At 43.2% G+C, this 21,116-nt stretch overlaps 1 protein-coding gene and 1 pseudogene across 1 annotated transcript; both read left to right on the forward strand.

The window, feature by feature from the left end:
- The first annotated feature begins 873 nt into the window (after positions 1-873).
- LOC102393982 lies at positions 874-5,231 on the forward strand (annotated as a pseudogene).
- Positions 5,232-12,315: 7,084 nt separating this feature from the next.
- PRR13 (proline rich 13) lies at positions 12,316-15,809 on the forward strand. The gene is made up of 4 exons (XM_006047470.3): positions 12,316-12,460; positions 13,066-13,104; positions 13,459-13,823; positions 15,140-15,809. Exons 2-4 carry the CDS (start codon positions 13,086-13,088, stop codon positions 15,179-15,181), a joined length of 426 nt encoding a protein of 141 aa, XP_006047532.1. The 5' UTR covers positions 12,316-12,460; positions 13,066-13,085; the 3' UTR covers positions 15,182-15,809.
- Positions 15,810-21,116: the final 5,307 nt, after the last annotated feature.

Here is a 21,116-nt window from a genome sequence, read left to right on the forward strand (position 1 = left end):
GGGTTTGATCCCTGATCAGAGAACTAAAATCCTGCAAGCTAGGCTTCCCTGGTGGCTCAGTGGTAAAGAATCTGCCTGCTAATGCAGGAGACACGAGTTCGATCTCTGGTCCAGGAAGATCCCACGCTCTGCAGCATGTGCTGCAGAGCAACTAAGCCCAGGAACCACAACTACTGAGCCTGTGCTCTAGAGCCTGGGGACCTCAACTACTGAGCCCATGTGCTGCAGTTACTGAAGCCTGGGACCCCTGGAGCCTGTGCTCTTCAATAAGAGACGCCACTGCAATGAGAAGCCTGCACACTGCAACTAGACACCAGCCCCTATGCAAGCCCCCACAACTAAAGAAAAGCCCATGCAGTAAGGAAGACCCGCCACAACCAAAAACAAATAAAATAATTGAAATCCTGCAAGCCGCACAGTGCAGTCAAAAAAAAAAAAAGAAATCTGAGTTTCAACCTGAGGAAGAATTTCCCAACTAACAGGTAAGTGAAGAGAGGTATGGAAGATACTGGCAATCTATAAGGGTCCTGTAGGGAGATTAAAAATCATCCTGAGTGAAAGTCGTTTAGTTGCATCCGACTCTTTGCGACCCCACAGACTATACCGTTCATGGCATTCTCCAGGCCAGAATACTGGAGTGAGTAGCCTTTCCCTTCTCCAGGGGATCTTCCCAAGGCAGGGATCGAACCCAGGTCTCCTGCATTGGAGGTGGATTCTTTACCAGCTGAGCCACAAGGGAAGGCGAAGAATCCTGGGAATCACCTGAATCTAACAGTAATAGTTCTTAATATAAATGAGAATCATGATACTACTACATGGTAGCATATAAGTGCTTATTATGTGACAGATACACAATTATCTCATCACAACCCTATGAGGTAGGTACCATTGCCACTGTTTTACAAATGAGGAAATTGATGATCCAAGGGGTTACCTTATTCAAGGTCACACCTAAGTGTCAAAGTCATGATTTGAATCCAGGTCTGTCTGACTAACTCCAGAACCATCATGCTCTATTCCTCCATTTGTTCATTCATTCATTCATGTAGTTATTTAAGTTTATTCATTGATACCCTCCTATGTACCAGGCACTGTGTGAACTGTTAACTGTGAAGTGTCCTTCCTTTCAAGAAGCTTACAGTCGAATGCAGGAAGCTAACATAAGTAATTACTCATTCATGCATGATTATAAGCTGAGATAGATATGCTAAAGGGAAGGCTAGGACCTACTAGCGGCTACAACAAAGGAGTTTACCTGACTAGAGTATCAAGGAGGCGTCCCTGAAGAAGTGATCCTGGAGCTGAGAGCTGATGAATGAGCAGGAGTTAAGTAGGCAAAGTGGAGAGAAATGGGGAGAGCATTCCAGCCTGCAGGGGCAGCAAGTGCAAAAGCCCTCCCGCAAAAGGAACTAAGATTTTCTGCAGGGAAGAAAGAGGCCTGGGGGCTGAAGAGCAGAGAACGAGGGGTGAGGAGTATGAGAGGAGAGCAGAGAGGCAGTAGGGTCAGACCACTGCAGACACTGCAGTAATACGATGTTGAGTTTTTTTGGTTTGACAAGTTGGAAGAAACAGATACTCATACAGCTGGTGAGAAGGTGAAAGTGAAAAATGAAAGTCTTAGTTGCTCGGCCACGTCCGACTCTTTGTGACCCCATGGACTGTAGCCCGCCACGCTCCTCTGTCCATGGAATTCTCCAGGCAAGAATACTGGAGTGAGTAGCCATTCCCTTCTCCAGGGGATCTTCCCAACCAAGGGCTGGAACCCAGGTTTCCTGTATCACAGGCGGATTCTTCACCGTCTGGGCCTCCAGGGAAGCCTGGTGAGAAGTAAATTAATATAACCTCTATGGAGGATAATTCATCAATATCTATAAAAAGCCAAAATATGTAAAATGACATATCAGGGTTATTTATTTCAGCATTGTTTTTAGTAGCAGAAGATTGAAAATAACACAAATCTCTCGATTGGTTAAACTGATTATGGTACATCATATAAAAGAATAAAATGTAGTTGTGAAAAAGAGTGAGGACATACTCTCTACTGATATAGAAACATCTCCAAGATATATTTAGTGGGGGAGAAAAGTTGCAAACTAAACTCTGCATAGTTTGCTGTTTGTATATTTAAGAGAGGGGATATAAATTTATGTCAGCATTTGCTTGATTATAATGAAGAGAATGTGGAAATGTATACAAGAAACCAATTATGTGGTTATATGTGTTATGTGAATTGGGAAAGTTGGGTAAATGGAGAACAGGAGTGAAAGGGAGACTTTTCCCTTTATACCACTTGGTCCTTTTTGGTTTTCTAACATATTACCTTTTCAACAAAAATGAATACATTCATGTAAAAATAGTTTCAACCTTTGTCTAAAGGATAATGCAATGCCGCTGAAGAATTTTAGGCAGCAGGGTGATGTCAGAGTTGGCTTTAGAAGACAATTTCCAAGGTTGAAATGTGGAGAATGAATTGAAAGAGGGCCAGAGTGGATGCTGACAGGACAGTCAATGAGACACCACTTCATTCGCACTAGAATGTCTATACCCATAAAGACAGACAGTAACAAGTGTTGGCGCAGATGGGGGGAAATTGGAACCCTTAGACATGGTTGGTGGGGATATAAAATGGTGTGGCTATTTTGGTAAATAATTTGGCAGTTCCTCAAAAATGTTAAACAAAGAGTTACCATCAGTTCAGTTCAGTTCAGTCGCTCAGTCGTGTCCGACTCTTTGCAACCCCATGAACTGTAGCACGCCAGGCCTCCCTGTCCATCACCAACTCCCGGAGTTCACTCAAACTCACATCCATCGAGTTGGTGATGCCATCCAGCCATCTCATCCTCTGTCATCCCCCTCTCCTCCTGCCCCCAATCCCTCCCAGCATCAGAGTCTTTTCCAATGAGTCAACTCTTCGCATGAGGTGGCCAAAGTACTGGAGTTTCAGCTTTAGCATCATTCCTTACAAAGAAATCCCAGGACTGATCTCCTTCAGGATGGACTGATTGGATCTCCTTACAGTCCAAGGGACTCTCAAGAGTCTTCTCCAACACCACAGTTCAAAAGCATCAATTCTTCGGCGCTCAGCTTTCTTCACAGTCCAACTCTGACATCCATACATGATTACTGGAAAAACCATAGCCTTGACTAGATGGACCTTTATTGGCAAAGTAATGTCTCTGCTTTTCAATATGCTATCTAGGTTGGTCATAACTTTCCTTCCAAGGAGTAAGCATCTTTTAATTTCATGGCTGCAGTCACCATCTACAGTGATTTTGGAGCCCCCCAAAATAAAGTCTGACACTGTTTCCACTGTTTCCCTATGTATTTCCCATGAAGTGACGGGATCAGATGCCATGATCTTAGTTTTCTGAATGTTGAGCTTTAAGCCAACTTTTTCACTCTCATCTTTCACTTTCATCAAGAGGCTTTTTAGTTCCTCTTCACTTTCTGCCATAAGGGTAGTGTCATCTGCATATCTGAGGTTATTGATATTTCTCCTGGCAATCTTGATTCCAGCTTGTGCTTCTTCCAGCCCAGCATTTCTCATGATGTACTCTGCATATAAGTTAAAGAAGCAGGGTGACAATATACAGCCTTGATGTACTCCTTATGACCCAGCAATTCCTCTCATAAGTAAATACCTAATAGAATTGAAAATATATGTCAGTGCTCATGTCCCATGCACCCTTGCAGTGAGTGGGTGAGCTAGGGCAGCAAGGCAGCCTCCTTATAGCTCTGTGGAGTGCCTCTAGCCTCCCTACTGGAGTTGCTGGCAGGGGCCAGCCTTGCAGTGGTGTGTTCTACATCAATGGCTCTAGCTGGATTCATTGGACTAGGCAAATGGGGCATCCCATGGCAAAAAAAAAAAAAAAAAAAAAAAAAAATATATATATATATATATATATATATATACCACGGACATGGCTATCTGCTTGTAATTTATGATGTGTTTCCTGACGCATGCAGAGAATTTCTAGAAGCAAGTGAACAGGTAGTGTCTTCTCCAGCAGATGTAGCCGGCAAGGACAGAATTATTACAATGTTGCCCACCAGTATCAATGGAATAGAAGCTTATTCTGGAGCAAATGGGATTCCAAAAAAAGCAAAGTAAGGCTCACTATTAACAGACTCTAGTACTGCTGCTGCTGCTGCTAAGTCGCTTCAGTCGTGTCCGACTCTGTGCGACCCCATAGACGGCAGCCCACCAGGCTCCCCGTCCCTGGGATTCTCCAGGCAAGAGTACTGGAGTGGGTTGCCATTTCCTTCTCCAATGCATGAAAGTGAAAAGTGAAAGTGAAGTCGCTCAGTCGTGTCCGACTCTTAGCGACCCCATGGACCGCAGCCTACCAGGCTCCTCTGCCCATGGGATTTTCCAGGCAAGAGTACTGGAGTGGGTTGCCATTGCCTTCTCCGATAGTTTGGGAAGATTTGGCCAAAGAAGTTGAGAAAATGGGAGCAATTTTCAGGGTTGCCCCTGTTTCTGGTGGTGTGGAAGCTGCTCAGTCTGGGGACCTCACGTTTGTGGTGGGAGGTGTGCTGTGCCAAGTTGCTTCAGTTGTGTCCTACTCTTTGCGACTCTATGGACTGTAGTCCGCCAGATTCCTGTCCATGGGGATTCTCTAGGCAAGAATACTGGAGCGGGGTGCCATTTCTTACTCCAGGAAATCTTCCTGACCCAGGGATCAATCCTGTGTCTCTTATGTCTCCAGTGTTGGTAGGTGGGTTCTTTATCACTAGTGCCACTGAAGGAGTCACAGACAAATTTGCTGCTGCCCAAGAGTTGCTGGGGAGCAAGGATTCCAATGCGCTGTACTGTGAAGCCTGTGGGCCTGTGCAGGCTCTGAGGATCTGCTACAACATACTGTTAGCTATTGGTATGAGTGAAACTGCTGATGCTATGAATCTGGGAATCAGGTTAGGACCTGACCCAAAACTATCGGCCAAAATCCTAAATGTGAGCTCAGGACAGCATTGGTAAAGTGCTGCTTATAATCCCATATCTGGGGTGATTGATGGAGTTCCCTTCCCTAATAAATATCAGGGTGGATTCAGAACAACACTCATGGTTAACGATCTGGGATTAGCACAAGACTCTAATGTTAGCACAAACACACCAATCTTTCTGGGCAGTCAAATCCATCAGATCTCTGTGGATGATGTGTGCAAAGGGCTGTTCAAAGAAAAGCTGCTTGTCCGTGTTCCAGTTTCTATGAGAAGAGGAGACATTCTGAGTCTGTCCACCTTTGGCAGTGGACACTGTTGGAAACCAAACTCTATCTCGGAACCTCTTTCTCTTGCTCACTCTGCAAGTAAATAGGTCTGTTTGTTTTCAATTGTCTAGGTCACAGTAAACCCTGGGATTTTTTTCACCCATTTTTAGCTGCTTACTCTTTTTTAAATCTATTTAGCAAATATGTAATACCTGAAATTTTTTTCCCTGTAAGCCACTAATGATCCCTTGCTAACTAGCTGATTGGCTTTTTCAAAAATTTGAGAACTTCTCTGGTGGTATAAGGATCCCCCTGCCAATGCAGGGGACACGGGTTTGATCTCTGGTCAGGGAAGATCCCACATGCTGCGGAGCCACCAAGCCCATGTGCCACAATTACCAAGCCTATGTGCTGCAGCTGCTGAAGCCGGTGCACCCAGAGCCTGTGCTCCACAACAAGAGAAGCCACCACGAGAAGCCCGGGCCCCACAACAAAGAGTAGCCCCAGCTCACCGCAACTAGAGGAAGCCCGAGCGCAGGAACGAAGACCCAGGACAACCAAAAGATAAAAGATCCCTGAGCATCTTTAAGTAAATTGTTGCATATTTCAATTACTACAATTGACAAATAAAACCTATTTTTTTCAATACAATAAAACCCATTTTAGAGGGAAGAAAAGAAACTGCCCTGAGGGAAGGAGATAGAAAAAAGGAAAGAATAGTGAATTACTACCGATGTCCCTCAGAAAGTTTGTCCCTTTTGTAGTATTCTTGCATTACTGTCGTTGTTCAGTCGTTCAGTTGTGTTTGACTCTTTGTGACCCCATGGACTGCAGCACGCTGGGCTTCCCTGTCCTTCATCATCTCCCAGAGTTTGCTCAAATTCATATCCATTGAGTCAACGATGATGCATTACTGAGGTTACTGATTTATTTTCTAGGAGTTGATAAAGCAAGAGAACGCCTTGCGGTATGTTGTATAATTTGGACTCTGTTACATTTATCTTGGTGTGTCCCTCTGTACAACTCCCAATACTTAGTAAGCTTGTTTTTTATATATTTGCTTCCTTGTACATTCTTACTACATATTTTTGACTTCAAAAGTATACCTTTATAACTGTTTCAAAGCCAAGAATGATACGTGCTTTCGATAATTATTACATTATTCTAAATATAACCATATAATCTTGAATTCAAATAAATTTCTGTGCTGATAATAAAAAAAAAAACATATGGTCACACAAACTTGTCCATGAATGTCCACAGCACCAAGTACATAATAGGCAAAAATGTAAGACAATTCAAATGTTCTTCAAGTGAATGGATAACTAAATGTGGTATAGCCAAAGACTGGCATACTAGTCAGTACTTCCTTCATAAAAAGGAATGAAGATTCATACTATGTCATGGGTGAACCTCGAAAATATGCTAAGTGAAAGCAGCCAATCACAATAGGTCACATATACAATTTTCCATTTGTATGAAATGTTTCAGTTCAGTTCAGTTCGGTTCAGTTGCTCAGTCGTGTCCGAAATGTTTAGAATAAGACAATTTATAGCAAACATTAATTAGTGGTTGCTTAGGGCTTGAGTAAAATGAGGGAGAGGTAAGGAGACAAATGAGGATTCACTATTAATGGGTATGAAATTATTTTAAGGGGGACAAAAAAATCTTCTAAAATTAGATAATGGCGATGGTTACACAAGCTCATGAAATGCTAAAAACTATTGAACTGTACACTGTACATGGGTGAATTGTATGAACTGTATTTCAATAAAGCTACTTTAAATAAGAGATAGTTTTCAAATTTCTCTCTGGTGGTCCAGTGGTTAAGAATCCATCTTGCAATGAAAAGGAACCAAGTTCAATTGCTGGTCGGTGAACTAAGACCCCACATGCTGCAAGGCAACTAAGCCCACACACCGCAGCTACTGAGCCCCCATGTTGCAACTACTGAAGCCTGTGTGTCTAGCCTGTACTCCACTAGAGGAGCCGCTGCAATAAGAAGCCTGCGAACCAGTGAAGACTAGCCCCCGCCTGCCACACTAGAGAAAACCTGTGCACAGCAACAAAGACCCAGTGCAACCAAAAGACAATAAATAAATGATAAATTCTAAGAGGAATCATGCCCATACAGACATACTCATAATTTCTTTCAAACTCAATGATCTTTCAAGAAAGAAAAAAAATCAGGTATCAGTTCAGTTCAGTTGCTCAGTCGTGTCCGACTCTTTGCGACCCCATGAATTGCAGCACACCAGGCCTCCCTGTCCATCACCAACTCCCGGAGTTCACCCAGACTCACATTGATCGAGTTGGTGATGCCATCCAGCCATCTCATCCTCTGTCATCCCCCTCTCCTCCTGCCCCCAATCCCTCCCAGCATCAGAGTCTTTTCCAATGAGTCAACTCTTCGCATGAGGTGGCCAAAGTACTGGAGTTTCAGCTTTAGCATCATTCCTTCCAAAGAAATCCCAGGGCTGATCTCCTTCAGAATGGACTGCTTGGATCTCCTTGCAGTCCAAGAGACTCTCAAGAGTCTTCTCCAACACCACAGTTCAAAAACATCAATTCTTCGGCACTCAGGCTTCTTCACAGTCCAACTCTCACATCCACGCATGACCACAGGAAAAACCATAGCCTTGACTAGACGAACCTTTGTTGACAAAGTAATGTCTCTGCTTTTGAATGTGCTATCTAGGCTGGTCATAACTTTCCTTCCAAGGAGTAAGTGTCTTTTAATTTCATGGCTGCAGTCACCATCTGCAGTGATTTTGGAGCCCAGAAAAATAAAGTCTAACACTGTTTCCACTGTTTCCCCATCTATTTCCCATGAAGTGATGGGACCGGATGCCATGATCTTCATTTTCTGAATGTTGAGCTTTAAGCCAACTTTTTCACTCTCCACTTTCACTTTCATCAAGAGGCTTTTGAGTTCCTCTTCACTTTCTGCCATAAGGGTGGTGTCATCTGCATATCTGAGGTTATTGATATTTCTCCTGGCAATCTTGATTCCAGCTTGTGTTTCTTCCAGTCCAGCGTTTCTCATGATGTACTCTGCATATAAGTGAAATAAGCAGGGTGACAATATACAGCCTTGATGTACTCCTTTTCCCATTTGGAACCAGTCTGTTGTTCAACGTCCAGTTCTAACTGTTGCTTCCTGACCTGCATACAGATTTCTCAAGAGGCAGGTGGTCTGGTATTCCCATCTCTTTCAGAATTTTCCACAGTTTATTGTGATCCACACAGTCAAAGGCTTTGGCATAGTCAATAGCAGAAACAGATGTTTTTCTGGAACTCTCTTGCTTTCTCCATGATCCAGCGGATATTGGCAATTTGATCTCTGGTTCCTCTGCCTTTTCTAAAACCAGCTTGAACATCTGGAAGTTCACGGTTCATGTATTGCTGAAGCCTGGCTTGGAGAATTTTGAGCATTACTTTACAAGCGTGTGAGATGAGTGCAATTGTGTGGTAGTTTGAGCATTCTTTGGCTTTAAAAAAAGTTCCAATTCATCTTAAATACCTAGTAGAAGCCTGATATAAAAACACATCAAATTGTACTGTGGTTATGCAAAACATAGTATTGTATGTCAAGTGTATTTCAATAAAATATATAGCAAAAACTTTTTTTTTTTAATTTTATTTTATTTTTAAACTTTACATAATTGTATTAGTTTTGCCAAATATCAAAATGAATCCACCACAGGTATACATGTGTTCCCCATCCTGAACCCTCCTCCCTCCTCCCTCCCCATTCCATCCCTCTGGGTCGTCCCAGTGAACCAGCCCCAAGCATCCAGTATCGTGCTTCGAACCTGGACTGGCAACTCATTTCATACATGATATTTTACATGTTTCAATGCCATTCTCCCAAATCTTCCCACCCTCTCCCTCTCCCACAGAGTCCATAAGACTGTTCTATACATCAGTGTCTCTTTTGCTGTCTCGTACACAGGGTTATTGTTACCATCTTTCTAAATTCCATATATATGCGTTAGTATACTGTATTGGTGTTTTTCTTTCTGGCTTACTTCACTCTGTATAATAGGCTCATAGCAAAAACTTTTAATTAAAAAATTAAAATCTATCAATTTTTGTTCAAGACGATAAACTCAGCATAAGATATATCTTCATATTTTTGTACCTTACAAATTGGGGATGTAATATTTCATTATGGTTTGGTTTAAAGTATTTCATTTCCATACTATTTTATTCTTTGACTCAGAGTTATTTGGAAGACTTTTGCCTTTTTAACTTCCAAATATATGTTTGTTTTGTTGAATGCACACAAGCTCATGTGTCCAACACACAGTGAAGGCCAAACAAACCAGAACATTGGAGTTTGGAACAGAGAAAGGTATGTTGCTGAATTGAGCAAGGAGAATTGGTGGTTAGTGTTCAAAAAACCCAAACTTTTGTGATAGTTTTTGGAGAGGAGTTTTTATAAGCAAAATTGGGGGCTAAGCCTGCAAGGCACATGACTTTCTTCTGATTGGTTGGTGGTGAGGTAACAGGATGGTATTACATGAATGTTGGGCTCAGAAGAAAGCTACCATTCTTTACCTGGTTGGGGGTCTTATTTCCCACAGAAAAACTAAAAAATAAATTGTTATATATTTCCCTTGAGGAGAAACCAGGGCTCTGCTTTATGACTGCACTATTGTTTTTTAACAGTTCCTCCTTTTTTTTTGCATTCTCTATCTTCCCAGATTAGCCACTATTTGAATCTGCCCTTTGGAATTCTGGGACAGTCTAGGAAGCTGAGGGCTTCCCAGGTGGCACTAGCGGTAAAGAACCCACCCGCCAGTGCAGGAGACATAAGAGATGTAGGTTCGATCCCTGGGTTGGGAAGATTCCCTGGAGCGGGGCACAGCAACCCATTCCAATATTCTTGCCTGGGGAACCCATGAACAGAGGAGCCTGGAGGGCTACAGTCCATATGATCTTGACAGAAGTGATTTAGCATGCATGCTAGGAAGTTAAATCCGTTTTCCTACAAACAAGAAAAGGGGACCAGGAAAAGGCTTGTGGGGCCTTCACGGGTACATGTGAAGGCCCCACAGGGCCCTGCTCAGTTTCATTTGTATTTATATTTTACACTGTGGTCAAAGAATACAGTATGTATTACACAATTCTCAAGTTTGAATTACATTCGTTGAGACCGATTTTTATAAATGTTTTATGTACACTTAAAAGGGATAAGTAGTTTTTACTTTGGGTGAATGGTTCTACATGTTTATTAAATCAAGCTTGTTAAGTGGGTTACTAAAAAAAAAAAAAAAAAAAATTGAGGCCATTGCAGCAGTCCAGTTAAGAGATGATGGTAGGCTAGGAGCAGAGAAGATGGAGAGAAGTATAGAGATTCCAGATTTATTTGGGAAACAAAACAGACCCTTCCTGATGTTGGAGGGGGATGGGAGGAATGTGGAGAGATCCATTAAGGATGACTTTCTTGGTTTCTGGTTTATGCAATTTGCCAGATGGCAGATATATGAAATTAAAAAAAAATTTTTTTTTAAGTTCTACCAGTTTATTGCCAGCAACCCATCTCCCTCCACCCTCATGCATGCATGCTCAGTATATAACCCCATGGACTGCAGCCCGCCAGGTTCCTCAGTCCATGGACTTTTCCAGGCAAGAATACTGGAGTGGGTTGCCAAGATATATGAAATTGAGATAGGGAATTCTAGGAGAGATTAGACATCTATATTTCCCCCAAGAATGTTTCTTTGCTTTCTATGGGGGCTAAGAGGGCAGTGGCAAATATTGAGGCTATGGGTGAGAGCATCTCCCTGCCATTCCTTAAGCCCTCTGCGTATGTATGTGTATCTGTACAACACATCACAGTACAGTAAGTCCCTATGGAAGAATGAGTTCCATTCCAAGAGTGTGTTCTTAAGTCCAATTTGTTTGTAAGTTCAACAAAGTTAGCCTGGTTACCTAACTAATTTTGGCTATATAGGCTAACACAATAGGCTTTATAGTTGTTCTTCGGTTGCTAAGTCACATCCCACTCTTTGTGACCCCACAGACTGCAGCACACCAGGCTTCCCTGTCCTTCACTATCTCCTGGAGTTTGCTCAAACTCATGTCCATTGAGTCGGTGATGCCATCCAACATCTTGTCCTCTGTCGTCCCCTTCTCCTGCCTTCCATCCTTCCCAGCATCAGGGTGTCTTTCAATGCGTCGGCTCTTCCCATCAGGTGGCCACAGTATTTCAGCTTCAGCATCAGTCCTTTCAATGAGTATTCAAGGTTGATTTCCTTTAGGATTGACTGGTTTGATCTCTTTGCAGTCCAAGGGACTCTCAAGAGTCTTCTCTAGGACCACAACTGGAAAACATCAATTCTTCAGCCTTCTTTATGGTCCAACTCTCACATCCATACATGACTATTGGAAAAACCATAGCTTTGACCATATGGGACCTTAGTCAGCAGAGTGATGTCTCTGTACTGTAATAGGTTTATAATACTTTCACACAAATAATACATACAAAAAATAAGGAAAATAAATTTAAAGTACCTTGAAAATTATAGTAGTACAGTACAGCTGGCATACAGTAGTGGTAGTAGCTGGCATACAATAGTACAGCAGCTGACATACAGGAGCTGGCATCAAGAGAACAGGGAAGAAAAATTACTGACTGGAGGAGGGAGAAGAGGTGGCCGAGGGTAGAGCGGAGGGATTCGTCAGCAATAAGAGACAGAGGGCAAACTGCACGTGACAATGTACGCCAGACGAGTGAACCAACTTACCTAATTGGACACGTGAACATACGCACATTCACATCTTCGAAAGTTCATAACTTGAACGTAAATTCATATTGGAAGGGTGTGGCACCCACTAGACGAACAGCTCAGAAGTCAAGGGTCGAATTTCCTCTAGGCACTTGGGGACCTCGCCCTGAAACTGCCCAGCCCTCTCCTAGCTTCTCTGAGCCCCGCCCACGGGGATTTCCGGCTGCCCTTTTGCACCCGCCTCTCCCTGAAGCCCTTGGCTCCGCCCCTACTGCCACCGTTGCCTTCTAGCCTAGAGAGGGAATGGAGTGATTGACGAGTAAGTTCTCCAATCCTAACGCAGAATGAACACATATTACCAATTAGACGGTAGCAGGGGCGGATGCTGAAGCCTATGGTTAGGAGGGTTACCAGGAAGTGAGTGGAGGCTAAGAAGGACAAGTCCGCCCAGGCAGTGGTCTAAGGGTGACCGGACAGCTAGATACCCCAGTCTCCTCCTTTCTCCATTCCTGGGTGAGGAGTCCCTTCGCAGCTGGGAGTCAGGATCTTTATTTGCCCTTTTGAATGGCGGGGGGGAGGGGGTGCGTCTACTATGTAAGCATTTGAGGATCTTTCCTGATTCTCCTACCTCCTTTCGCCTCAAGTCAGGTCCTTCTCTTAGCCTGGGGTGGGGGTCTTGTCCCCCGTCTCTCTCCGCCGGGAGCGGTAAAGTGTTTAAGGTCTTTCCGCAGCCTCTGGGTGGTTAAAGTCTTCCGGACTCGGTCATGGAAAGGCAGATGAGTTTATAGGGAGTTTAGGTTTAGGGAGATTGGCGGACTCAGCCTCTCTCCCGACAGGAGAGAGGAGTTAGAAGCCTCCTGCCGCGGCCAGAACTAGTGGAAGGTGGAGGGGCTCTGGGAGCTAGGTTCCTGTGGCTAGGGAACTAGGGATAGAATTAGGTATTGGCAGGCGAAAGAATGTGTGGAAAGAAACATTTCTTCCGTGGAGGTCGTGGAAGTTCTCTAAGGGACTGCATAGAGTGGAGCCGGAGTCGTTGGAGTTGGGCCTGGGGCTTGGTCTCTAAAACCCCCACCTACTTGTGGGCCATCAGCTGTTTGCCTTCATTTCTTTCTCCTCAGGCTGAAAGAGACATCTGAACATGTGGAATCCCAATGCCGGTAGGTGTTTGGGGGATCGCTTCTCTCGCCCCAACCCCTTTTCAGATGGGCCACAACAGGGGGTTTCTGCGTCAGTTTCTCCTCCTCCTCTCCACTAACCCGCAAAAGCAAAGTCCTTAGTTGCTGACCCATCCTCTCGTCTTTCCCTAGAGTTCACTGTCTCCATTTCTCCCCCGCCCTGACAGGGCCCTTCCCTTTTCTCTCTCTACTGTTAAGTTTGCCTCCCCTTCCCTTCGTTCTCTTTCCTCACCTTCCCATTTGCCCTTAACTATCGAGTGATTCTTTTTGTTGTTGTTTGTTGTCAGAGGCTCTGGGCAGTTGTAATCTTAATTTATTCTTTGTTTCTTCCACCAGGGCAGCCAGGACCATATCCACACCCCCCTAACACTGGGTATCCTGGAGCTTGCAATCCTGCCCATCCACCACCTGCCAACCCTCCCTTTCCTCCAGGCCCCTTTCCCACTCCCCCAGGAGCACCCCAGGGGAATCCAGCCTTTCCCCCTGGTGGGCCCTGTCATCCTGTGCCACAGCCAGGATATCCAGGATGCCAGCCCTCAGGTCCCTACCCGCCTCCATACCCACCACCTGGCCCTGGCATGTGTCCTGTGAATCCATTGGTTCCTGGTATAGTGGGACCAGGAATAGTGATTGACAAGAAGGTGCACAAGAAAATGAAGAAAGCTCATAAAAAGAAGCAGAAACACCATAAGCATGGCAAGGTAAGTGCCCCTGGAGCCTGGCTGGGAAGGGGTGCCCCTTCCAAGGGACTAAGGAGGCAGGGGAGGGCAAGGAATGGGGGGTTTGAAGTCTGAGGATGTGGGACAGTGACTGTGTAAAGGATTCCCACTGGGAAGAATCTGATAAGCCTAAAAAATTTTATTAGGCTTATTAGGCCTTCTATCTGGGAGGTGCTAGGCTGAGCTACAGAATGGATGTCAGCATCAAAAGTCTTTCTAGTTTGCCTTTCTCTTCCTAGAACTCCCCACCCCACCCGCACCCCATGCTTGTTTTAGCAAGTTGGACACACCCACTGAGGTGGTCAAACATCAAGTAATAGAGTCAGTCCTTTGACAAAGCAATGTCTTATATAATGATTAACTTGTAATAATCTGGCCCTAGGTCCTGGAGTTTCTTTCTCTCCTTCAGTGTTCTCAGGGTGTTGTGTTAGTTACATGGGCCCCATTGTCCTACTGTTCAGTAGGGAAACTGAGGACGAGAGCAGTCAGTGACTCTCAGCTTCTAATAAAACCTGAGTTTCATGCTCAGCCCCAAGGCTAAATATCTTTACTCCAGAGGATTGTTCATTAGCAAGAGTAAAAGTAGCTCTCAGGACAACTCTGGAAGGAGTGAACCAACCCTGATCTTGAGGAGGCCTTAATTTACATTTTTCTGCCCAATATTTATTTGCCTTATGGCTTTGGATGCTAACTCTAGTTCTTCATCTTTGGTAGAAGTCTGAGGAGGAGGAAAGGTGAGCTTGAATGGAGACACTCAAAAATGTTTTTGGTGACAGTTTTGATGGGAGTATACATGTAAAGAACCTTGACTAGGACTCTCCCAGCCTCCTCTCCCACTTTCCTCACTTTCTCCCAGTTGGGACTTAGGAAAAAGTAGAGATAGATGCACACACAGCTACTGGTTCTACTCACTTTTCTTAGTCTCATAGCCATTAGGAATGTCCATGCAGCTAATAAATACTATAAGGGACCAGCTGTTTCCTTGTATAATTCTACTCTAGTGCCTATAATTTATTCCTTGCCTAGGCATTGGCTCAGGTAAAGAAAATTGGAAACTTTCTCCAAATGCAGCATGTTAAATTCTGTGCAATGATTTAGGATGGTTTCATCCATTCCTGTATGCTCACTGCTGAAGGAAATCCTTGCTTTTGCTGTTTAAGGGACAGTCGAGTTGAAGACTCCTGACCTTCTTAGAAAGCAGAGGGCACTGGGGTGGAGGTATAGGGCACCAAAGAATGTCCCACAAAGTAACAAAAGTCATTTGGATCTGATGTATCCTTTCCCCTTTCCCCTTGCAGCATTCTTCCTCCTCCTCCTCTTCCAGCAGTGACTCTGACTGAATACAGGGCCTGGACCCTTCCCTCAAGTCTCTCCAGTTCAGCTCTCCCATCAAGCTTCAGATGCCATCTTGTACTGGGGGAAGTTAACTCTTGCTACCCCTTCCCCCCACCCCTGCAATCTAAGCCTCATTCTGCTGTTCAGCATTAACTAGCTAGGACAAATTGGAAAAGAATTGCCATGGGCTAACAAAGGCCGTCTTCTCACTGCTTGGATAGAACTTTTAGCTGATGGGTTTGATAGAACTGTTTTTTGAAGATGGTAAGATTTGAGCTAAAATACTAAAGACAAGTCTAAGATCTGTAAAATGTGATTTTTGTTTTTTTTACTTTCTTTTGTAATACTTATGATTGAGGAGATGCTGTGGACATTGAGTTATGGAAAGGAAAAACGACCTGTACCTTTCTTAGAATTGTAGCATGCTTGGGTGATTCAGTGGCAAATAAACATTTCCCAGCAGGCCTCTTATTGGTGGCGCTCACTGCAAGGCTGATGGCAGGTCGAGTCTATTTGGTGGATGAGCCCTGACTGCCATTTTGAAAACTAATCTCTCTTCTCTCACTCAGTATGCTGTCTCAGGCCCTCCTCCCACTCTCCAACTCTCAGTCCAAATAAAGCTGTTTCTCCTGGTCTCTGTTCACCTGTACCATTACCTTGGTTAGCACCTTCTACTAGTTCTGCCCTAAAAAAAAGGATAGATTTATCAAGTGGATGGTGGAGAGGAGCTGGGAAAGGCGTGTGCTTAGGGAACAGGGTCTAAAGCTCCACAGCATGTTTGGGAATCACAGGTATCCATCCCAGTGGGGCTAGATTAGTTCCCTGCTGCCAAGTCGCTTCAGTCATGTCCAACTCTGTGTGACCCCATGGACTGCAGCCTACCAGGCTTCTCTGTCCATGGGATTCTCCAGGCAAGAACACTGGAGTGGGTTGCCATTTCCTTCTCCAGATTAGTTCCCTAGAAAGTGTTTATTGAGGAAATACTGTGTTCTGGTGCTGAAGGTACAAAGATTTAGAATAACACAGTCTCTGCCCTTCATGGCCTTTGAGAGCTAATGAAGCAGATAGTCATGTGAATATATGAATGGGTTATTATAGTATTGTAGAAGTGAATGAGGCAGGGATCAAGCAGTTGGGGAGCAAAGGAGGAGTGACAATGCCACTGGGAAATGAGTGAGGTCCTGGCTGGGCCTCAGGGGTTTCCCTGTTATAAATTACAAAAGCTAACACCCAGCATTCATTATGCCCCAGGCACTAAGCGCTTTGCATTTATAACTTGTGTTCATCTTCATGGCAGCTCTATGAGGTAGGTACTACTGTTCCCATTTTGAGGAAGAAGAAAACTTCAGTCAGGATTTGAACTTGGGCAGTGTGGGTCCTGTGTCTGTGCTTGTAACCCAGTGGGTTTCCAGCAGAAGAAGCAGTTTTGTAGAGGCAAAGATTTGTAAAAAGGTGAAGGATGGACGTTCAGGAATTCCTGAGCCGGAGATACCAGAGCCTGATAGCAGAAGGAGTGGACCTGAGCGATGTTTCTTAGGTGGAACCCACAGGGTTTTAGGGATTTAAGTGTGGGACTTGAACAGGGAAGTTGTGTTTTCAGTTGACTGGGTTTCATCTATGACTTGTCCTGGGGGTGAGATATATGAAGTACATGCTTAAATATATTAGATCTAGCTTCTAATTTTATTAGGAAATCCAAGACCAAGCTGGAGAAGGAAATGGCAACCCACTCCAGTATTCTTGCCTGGAAAATTCCATGGACAGAGGAGCCTGGCGGGCTACAGTCCATGGGGTCACAAAGAGTCAGACAGGACTGAGCAACTGAGCACCAAGACCTGTTTTCCAGTGTCCTAATTTTGGGGCCATTCTAAGGCCCCATTCTAAATTTTCTTCCTCTGTAACACTGTTTTCATTTATTTATTAGCTCTTCCTTTTCCAGGAGGAGAAGGGAAAGGTGGGCATAAGGGGATTGTGAGGTGAAAGAAAAACAGTGTTGAAAAAATAAACCACAAATTAAGGAGAGACAATGAGAAATGGCTCAAGGGGGAGAACACAAAGAGAAACAAGTTAGGGAGAAAATTCACCCACCTGCTTGCCCAGTTTTAATCATAAACAGCCCATTTCCCCTTCCTGCCTTTTATTTTTCTAACAGCACCTTGCTATTTTGCTATCCTTGTATCTTCAAAAGTCCATTAACTTTTTGAAAGCTAAAAGTAATACATGTACCTGGGGGGCGGGGGTGCGGAATGTAACGTTTCTAATAGGATGTTCAGCAGAAAAGTAAGGTTCTCCTCATAGCAGACATCTAGTTTACTCCCCAAAGGCAACTATGACTACTAAATTATTTTGTGAACTTTCAGAGCTGTTCTGCACATAAGTAAACATCCTCTCTGTTTCTACCTTACATGGTTCCTATTGCTTCTAGCCCACTTTATATCAAATGAGAGCCCTCTTTTGGATCTAACATTTTCCCATTTAATTATCTATTGGAGTTGATTCCATATCAGTGTGTGTGTGTAACATTTTTTTTTTTGGTAACATTGTTTTTAATAGCATTTTATTCAATTTTTTTTTTTTTTTTTTTGCTGGAATTTAAAAATGTTTCCATCTTTGCTATACACTTAACTGCTGTGGGAAATTTTGGTATGTATATCTTTGCCAGAGGTTGGAACATTGGTTGCTCATGGCTATTTCTGGCTATGGACTTTTTTTTTTTTTTGAGGGACTATGTTAATTATCAGACCTTTTCAATAAAGGTTTGGATTTCACGTTTCTGAAGACAGAAATTTCTGAACCACTACTGACCCTTCCTTATAGATGGATTCTATACTCTCCAGGGGCTTCCCTGGTGGCACAAGTGGTAAAGAACCCGCCTGCCAATGCAGGAGATATAAGAGGCTTGGGTTCAATCCCCTGGAGGAGGTCAGGGCAACCCACTCCAGTATTCTTGCCTGGAGAATCCCATGGACGGAGGAGCCTGGTGGGCTACAGTCCATAGGGTCGCAAAGAGTCGGACACGACTGAAGTGACTCAGCAGGCAGGCAGGCATGCTCTCCAGTCTTAATCGTCCTTTCAGCCTCCTGTTGCCTTTCTTCAGGCAAGTTACATTAGTTGCCTGGCTCTCCGGAGCATTGGGTTGGCACGCCCTGTTTTGTGCATTAGTGTAAGACTCCAAAGATAGTGGTTGTCAAATGTTTTTATTTTATGCCCTATGTCCATGAGAGGATCTGGAGTTCTACCATTCTGTCCTTACTAGAAACTAAGTATAGTAAGAGTTCCACACAATTAATTGAAAATGGGAAAGGATAGGAAACCCATTAAATCTGAAATGCAAATTGACACTTCAACTTTGAGGACTGTAAGTCATGGGGCGAAGCATCAGTTTGCTGTCTTTCCGGAATCATTTCCCTGTATCAGGGTGTTTTGTAGTCATAGACAAGTTCACTCTCTTGACTAGTTTGGTTCTCCTTCTGAGAAGAATTTATTAATTCATAAAACCATTGAATGTTGTTATTGGCTGCATCTCTTTCAAAGCTGGCTGCAACTGTTGGCTGGCCCCACCAGAAGCCAGGTTATTGTTAATAGAGTTATGTTGTGTTACTTTGTTGTTCAGTCACTAAGTCGTGTTATTTTATCAACTTTTAATTTGATCTTTGTTTTGTCTACCATTATTAGAGATGACTTCACAGATAGCCACTCACTTTATTTTTTTGCCACTCACTTCTACTCCAGCTCTTAGAGTCCCTGGGGTGTAAATGACCCAACTGCAAAATCTTGAGGTTAATTTGACCTTCAGCCCAGGCCCTCACTGGGGCTTCCCAGGTGGTTCAATGGGTAAAGAATCTGCCTGAAAAGCTAGAATAGACGTGGGTTTGATCCCTAGGTCAGGAACATCCCCTGGAGAAGGGCATGGCAATCCACTTCAGTATTCTTGCTTGGAGAATCCTATGGACAGAGATGCCTGGTGGGCTACAGTCCATGGGATCACAAAGAATCAGGCATGAAGTGACTGAGCAACCCAGGCCTCATTGGAAGACTGCTCTTTGGTTTGCTTTTCTCTGTGTGTCCTAACATTTTCCTACTTCCTTTACTCTCGTTCAGTATTTGCTCTGCTCTTTGCTTTTGTTAAACGACAGACTTCTTTTTATTTCTCACACTGTTCCTAATGCCCACCTATCATTTGGAGGGTGGCAGGAAAGACGTTGGAGTCCCCAAGCTTTATTTTCCACTTCAGAAAGCTATCTCTTTCAGATAACTCCACTGAATTGGAGTTGCCCAATAAAACCTGATGAATATAAAGGCCAGAACTGACACCCAAAGAAGTTGAACATGGGATAAACAATAACCCTATAGTAGCTATCTCTTTCAATAGCCTTTTTTAAAATTTCGTTTTGTTCTCTTTCAGAGTTCTTCTCTATTTTTTGAACAAAGGTTTTAATGTGGAAACTTACAGATATGTAAGAGTAGGGAAAGCAGATTTCCCATAACCTAGCTACAGTAATTATTAACAGTTTGTTCATCTTTTTTTTGTTTGGCTTTGTGTGTGTGTGTGTGTGTGTGTGTGTGTGTATTTCACACACCCCAACCACTGATCAATCCTGAAACCCCTGCAGTGGAAGCACAGAGACTTTTTTAAAAGCATTTAAAAAATATGACCCAGCAGTACCTTGCTTTATTTATTCATTTATTTGGCTGTGCTGGGTTGTAGTTGGCGGCACATGGGTTCTTTGTTGCCACACACAGGATCTTCCTTGTGGCATGTGGGATCTAGTTCCCTGACTAGGGATGAAACCTGGGCCCCCTGGGAGCGTGGAGTCTTAGCCACTGGACCGGACCACCAAGGAAGTCCCACAATTTGCAATCTTGTTCCATTCCACATCATATTTTCCCCAATTTTTATTATGAAAATTATTATTATTATTCTTGTTATTTTTGGGCATGCCACACAACTTGTAGGATCTTAGCTCCTCGACCAGGGATTGAACCTGGGCCACAGCAGTGAAGGTGCAGAGTCCTAGTCAATGGAGCAAAAGGGGATTCCCTGAAAATTATTTTTTAAAAGTCTGAAGAACAGTACAATGATCACCTATAAACCTACCATCTGTACTCAACAACTGTCAACATTTTTTACCAAATTTGCTTTATTGATTTAATCATGTGAAATATTTGAATCTGTTCCCATGCATCACGACACTTCATTTTAAATAGTTCATTATGTACCTCTTAGAACAGCGTTTCTCTTGGATATCCATAATTCCATTACCACACTTAAGAAAATTAACAATACCTCCTAATATTAGCTAATATTCATGTCTGAATTTCCTCCGCTGTCTCCAAAATGTCTTATATAGCTATATAAAAAAAAACCCAGAATCCAAACAAGATCCACACTTTATATTTGTTTATTATTGTCTTTTGAATTTATCCTCTCTTTCGTCCCACTCTGTTCTATTAAATTATCATTTTGATGAGAACAGGCTAGTTGTCTTGTTGAATGTCTTGGATTCTGGATTTGCTGATTATCTCCATGATATGTTTAACTTTTTCCTTGGTCCCTTGTAAATTTCCTGTAAATTGCAAGTTGGGTCTGAAGGTTTAATTCGATTAAGATTAAACACTTGAGAAGAATACTTAATAGATGATGCTATGTACTTACTGCATCTCATCAAGGTACTATGTCAGAGTTGTACTATTAGTGATACAAGGTTTGATCACTTGGATAAGGGGGTGACCTATCTGATCTTTCCATTTAAAACTTTTGGGTTCCTTTTTTATTTTTTTTTGCAAATAATCATGTGGTGATATTTGTCACCAGGTTAGTATCCTTTTCCCTAACAAATTTTCCCTTAAAGCTTTGATGATTGATGACACTTGCTTAAGTCAATTATTTCATTTTGGGTTGGAGAATGAATGATTTTCTAATTTTTAAATTTCTCTACA

This window comes from Bubalus bubalis, chromosome 4 (assembly GCF_019923935.1).
Source record: "Bubalus bubalis isolate 160015118507 breed Murrah chromosome 4, NDDB_SH_1, whole genome shotgun sequence".
NCBI lineage: Eukaryota > Metazoa > Chordata > Mammalia > Artiodactyla > Bovidae > Bubalus > Bubalus bubalis.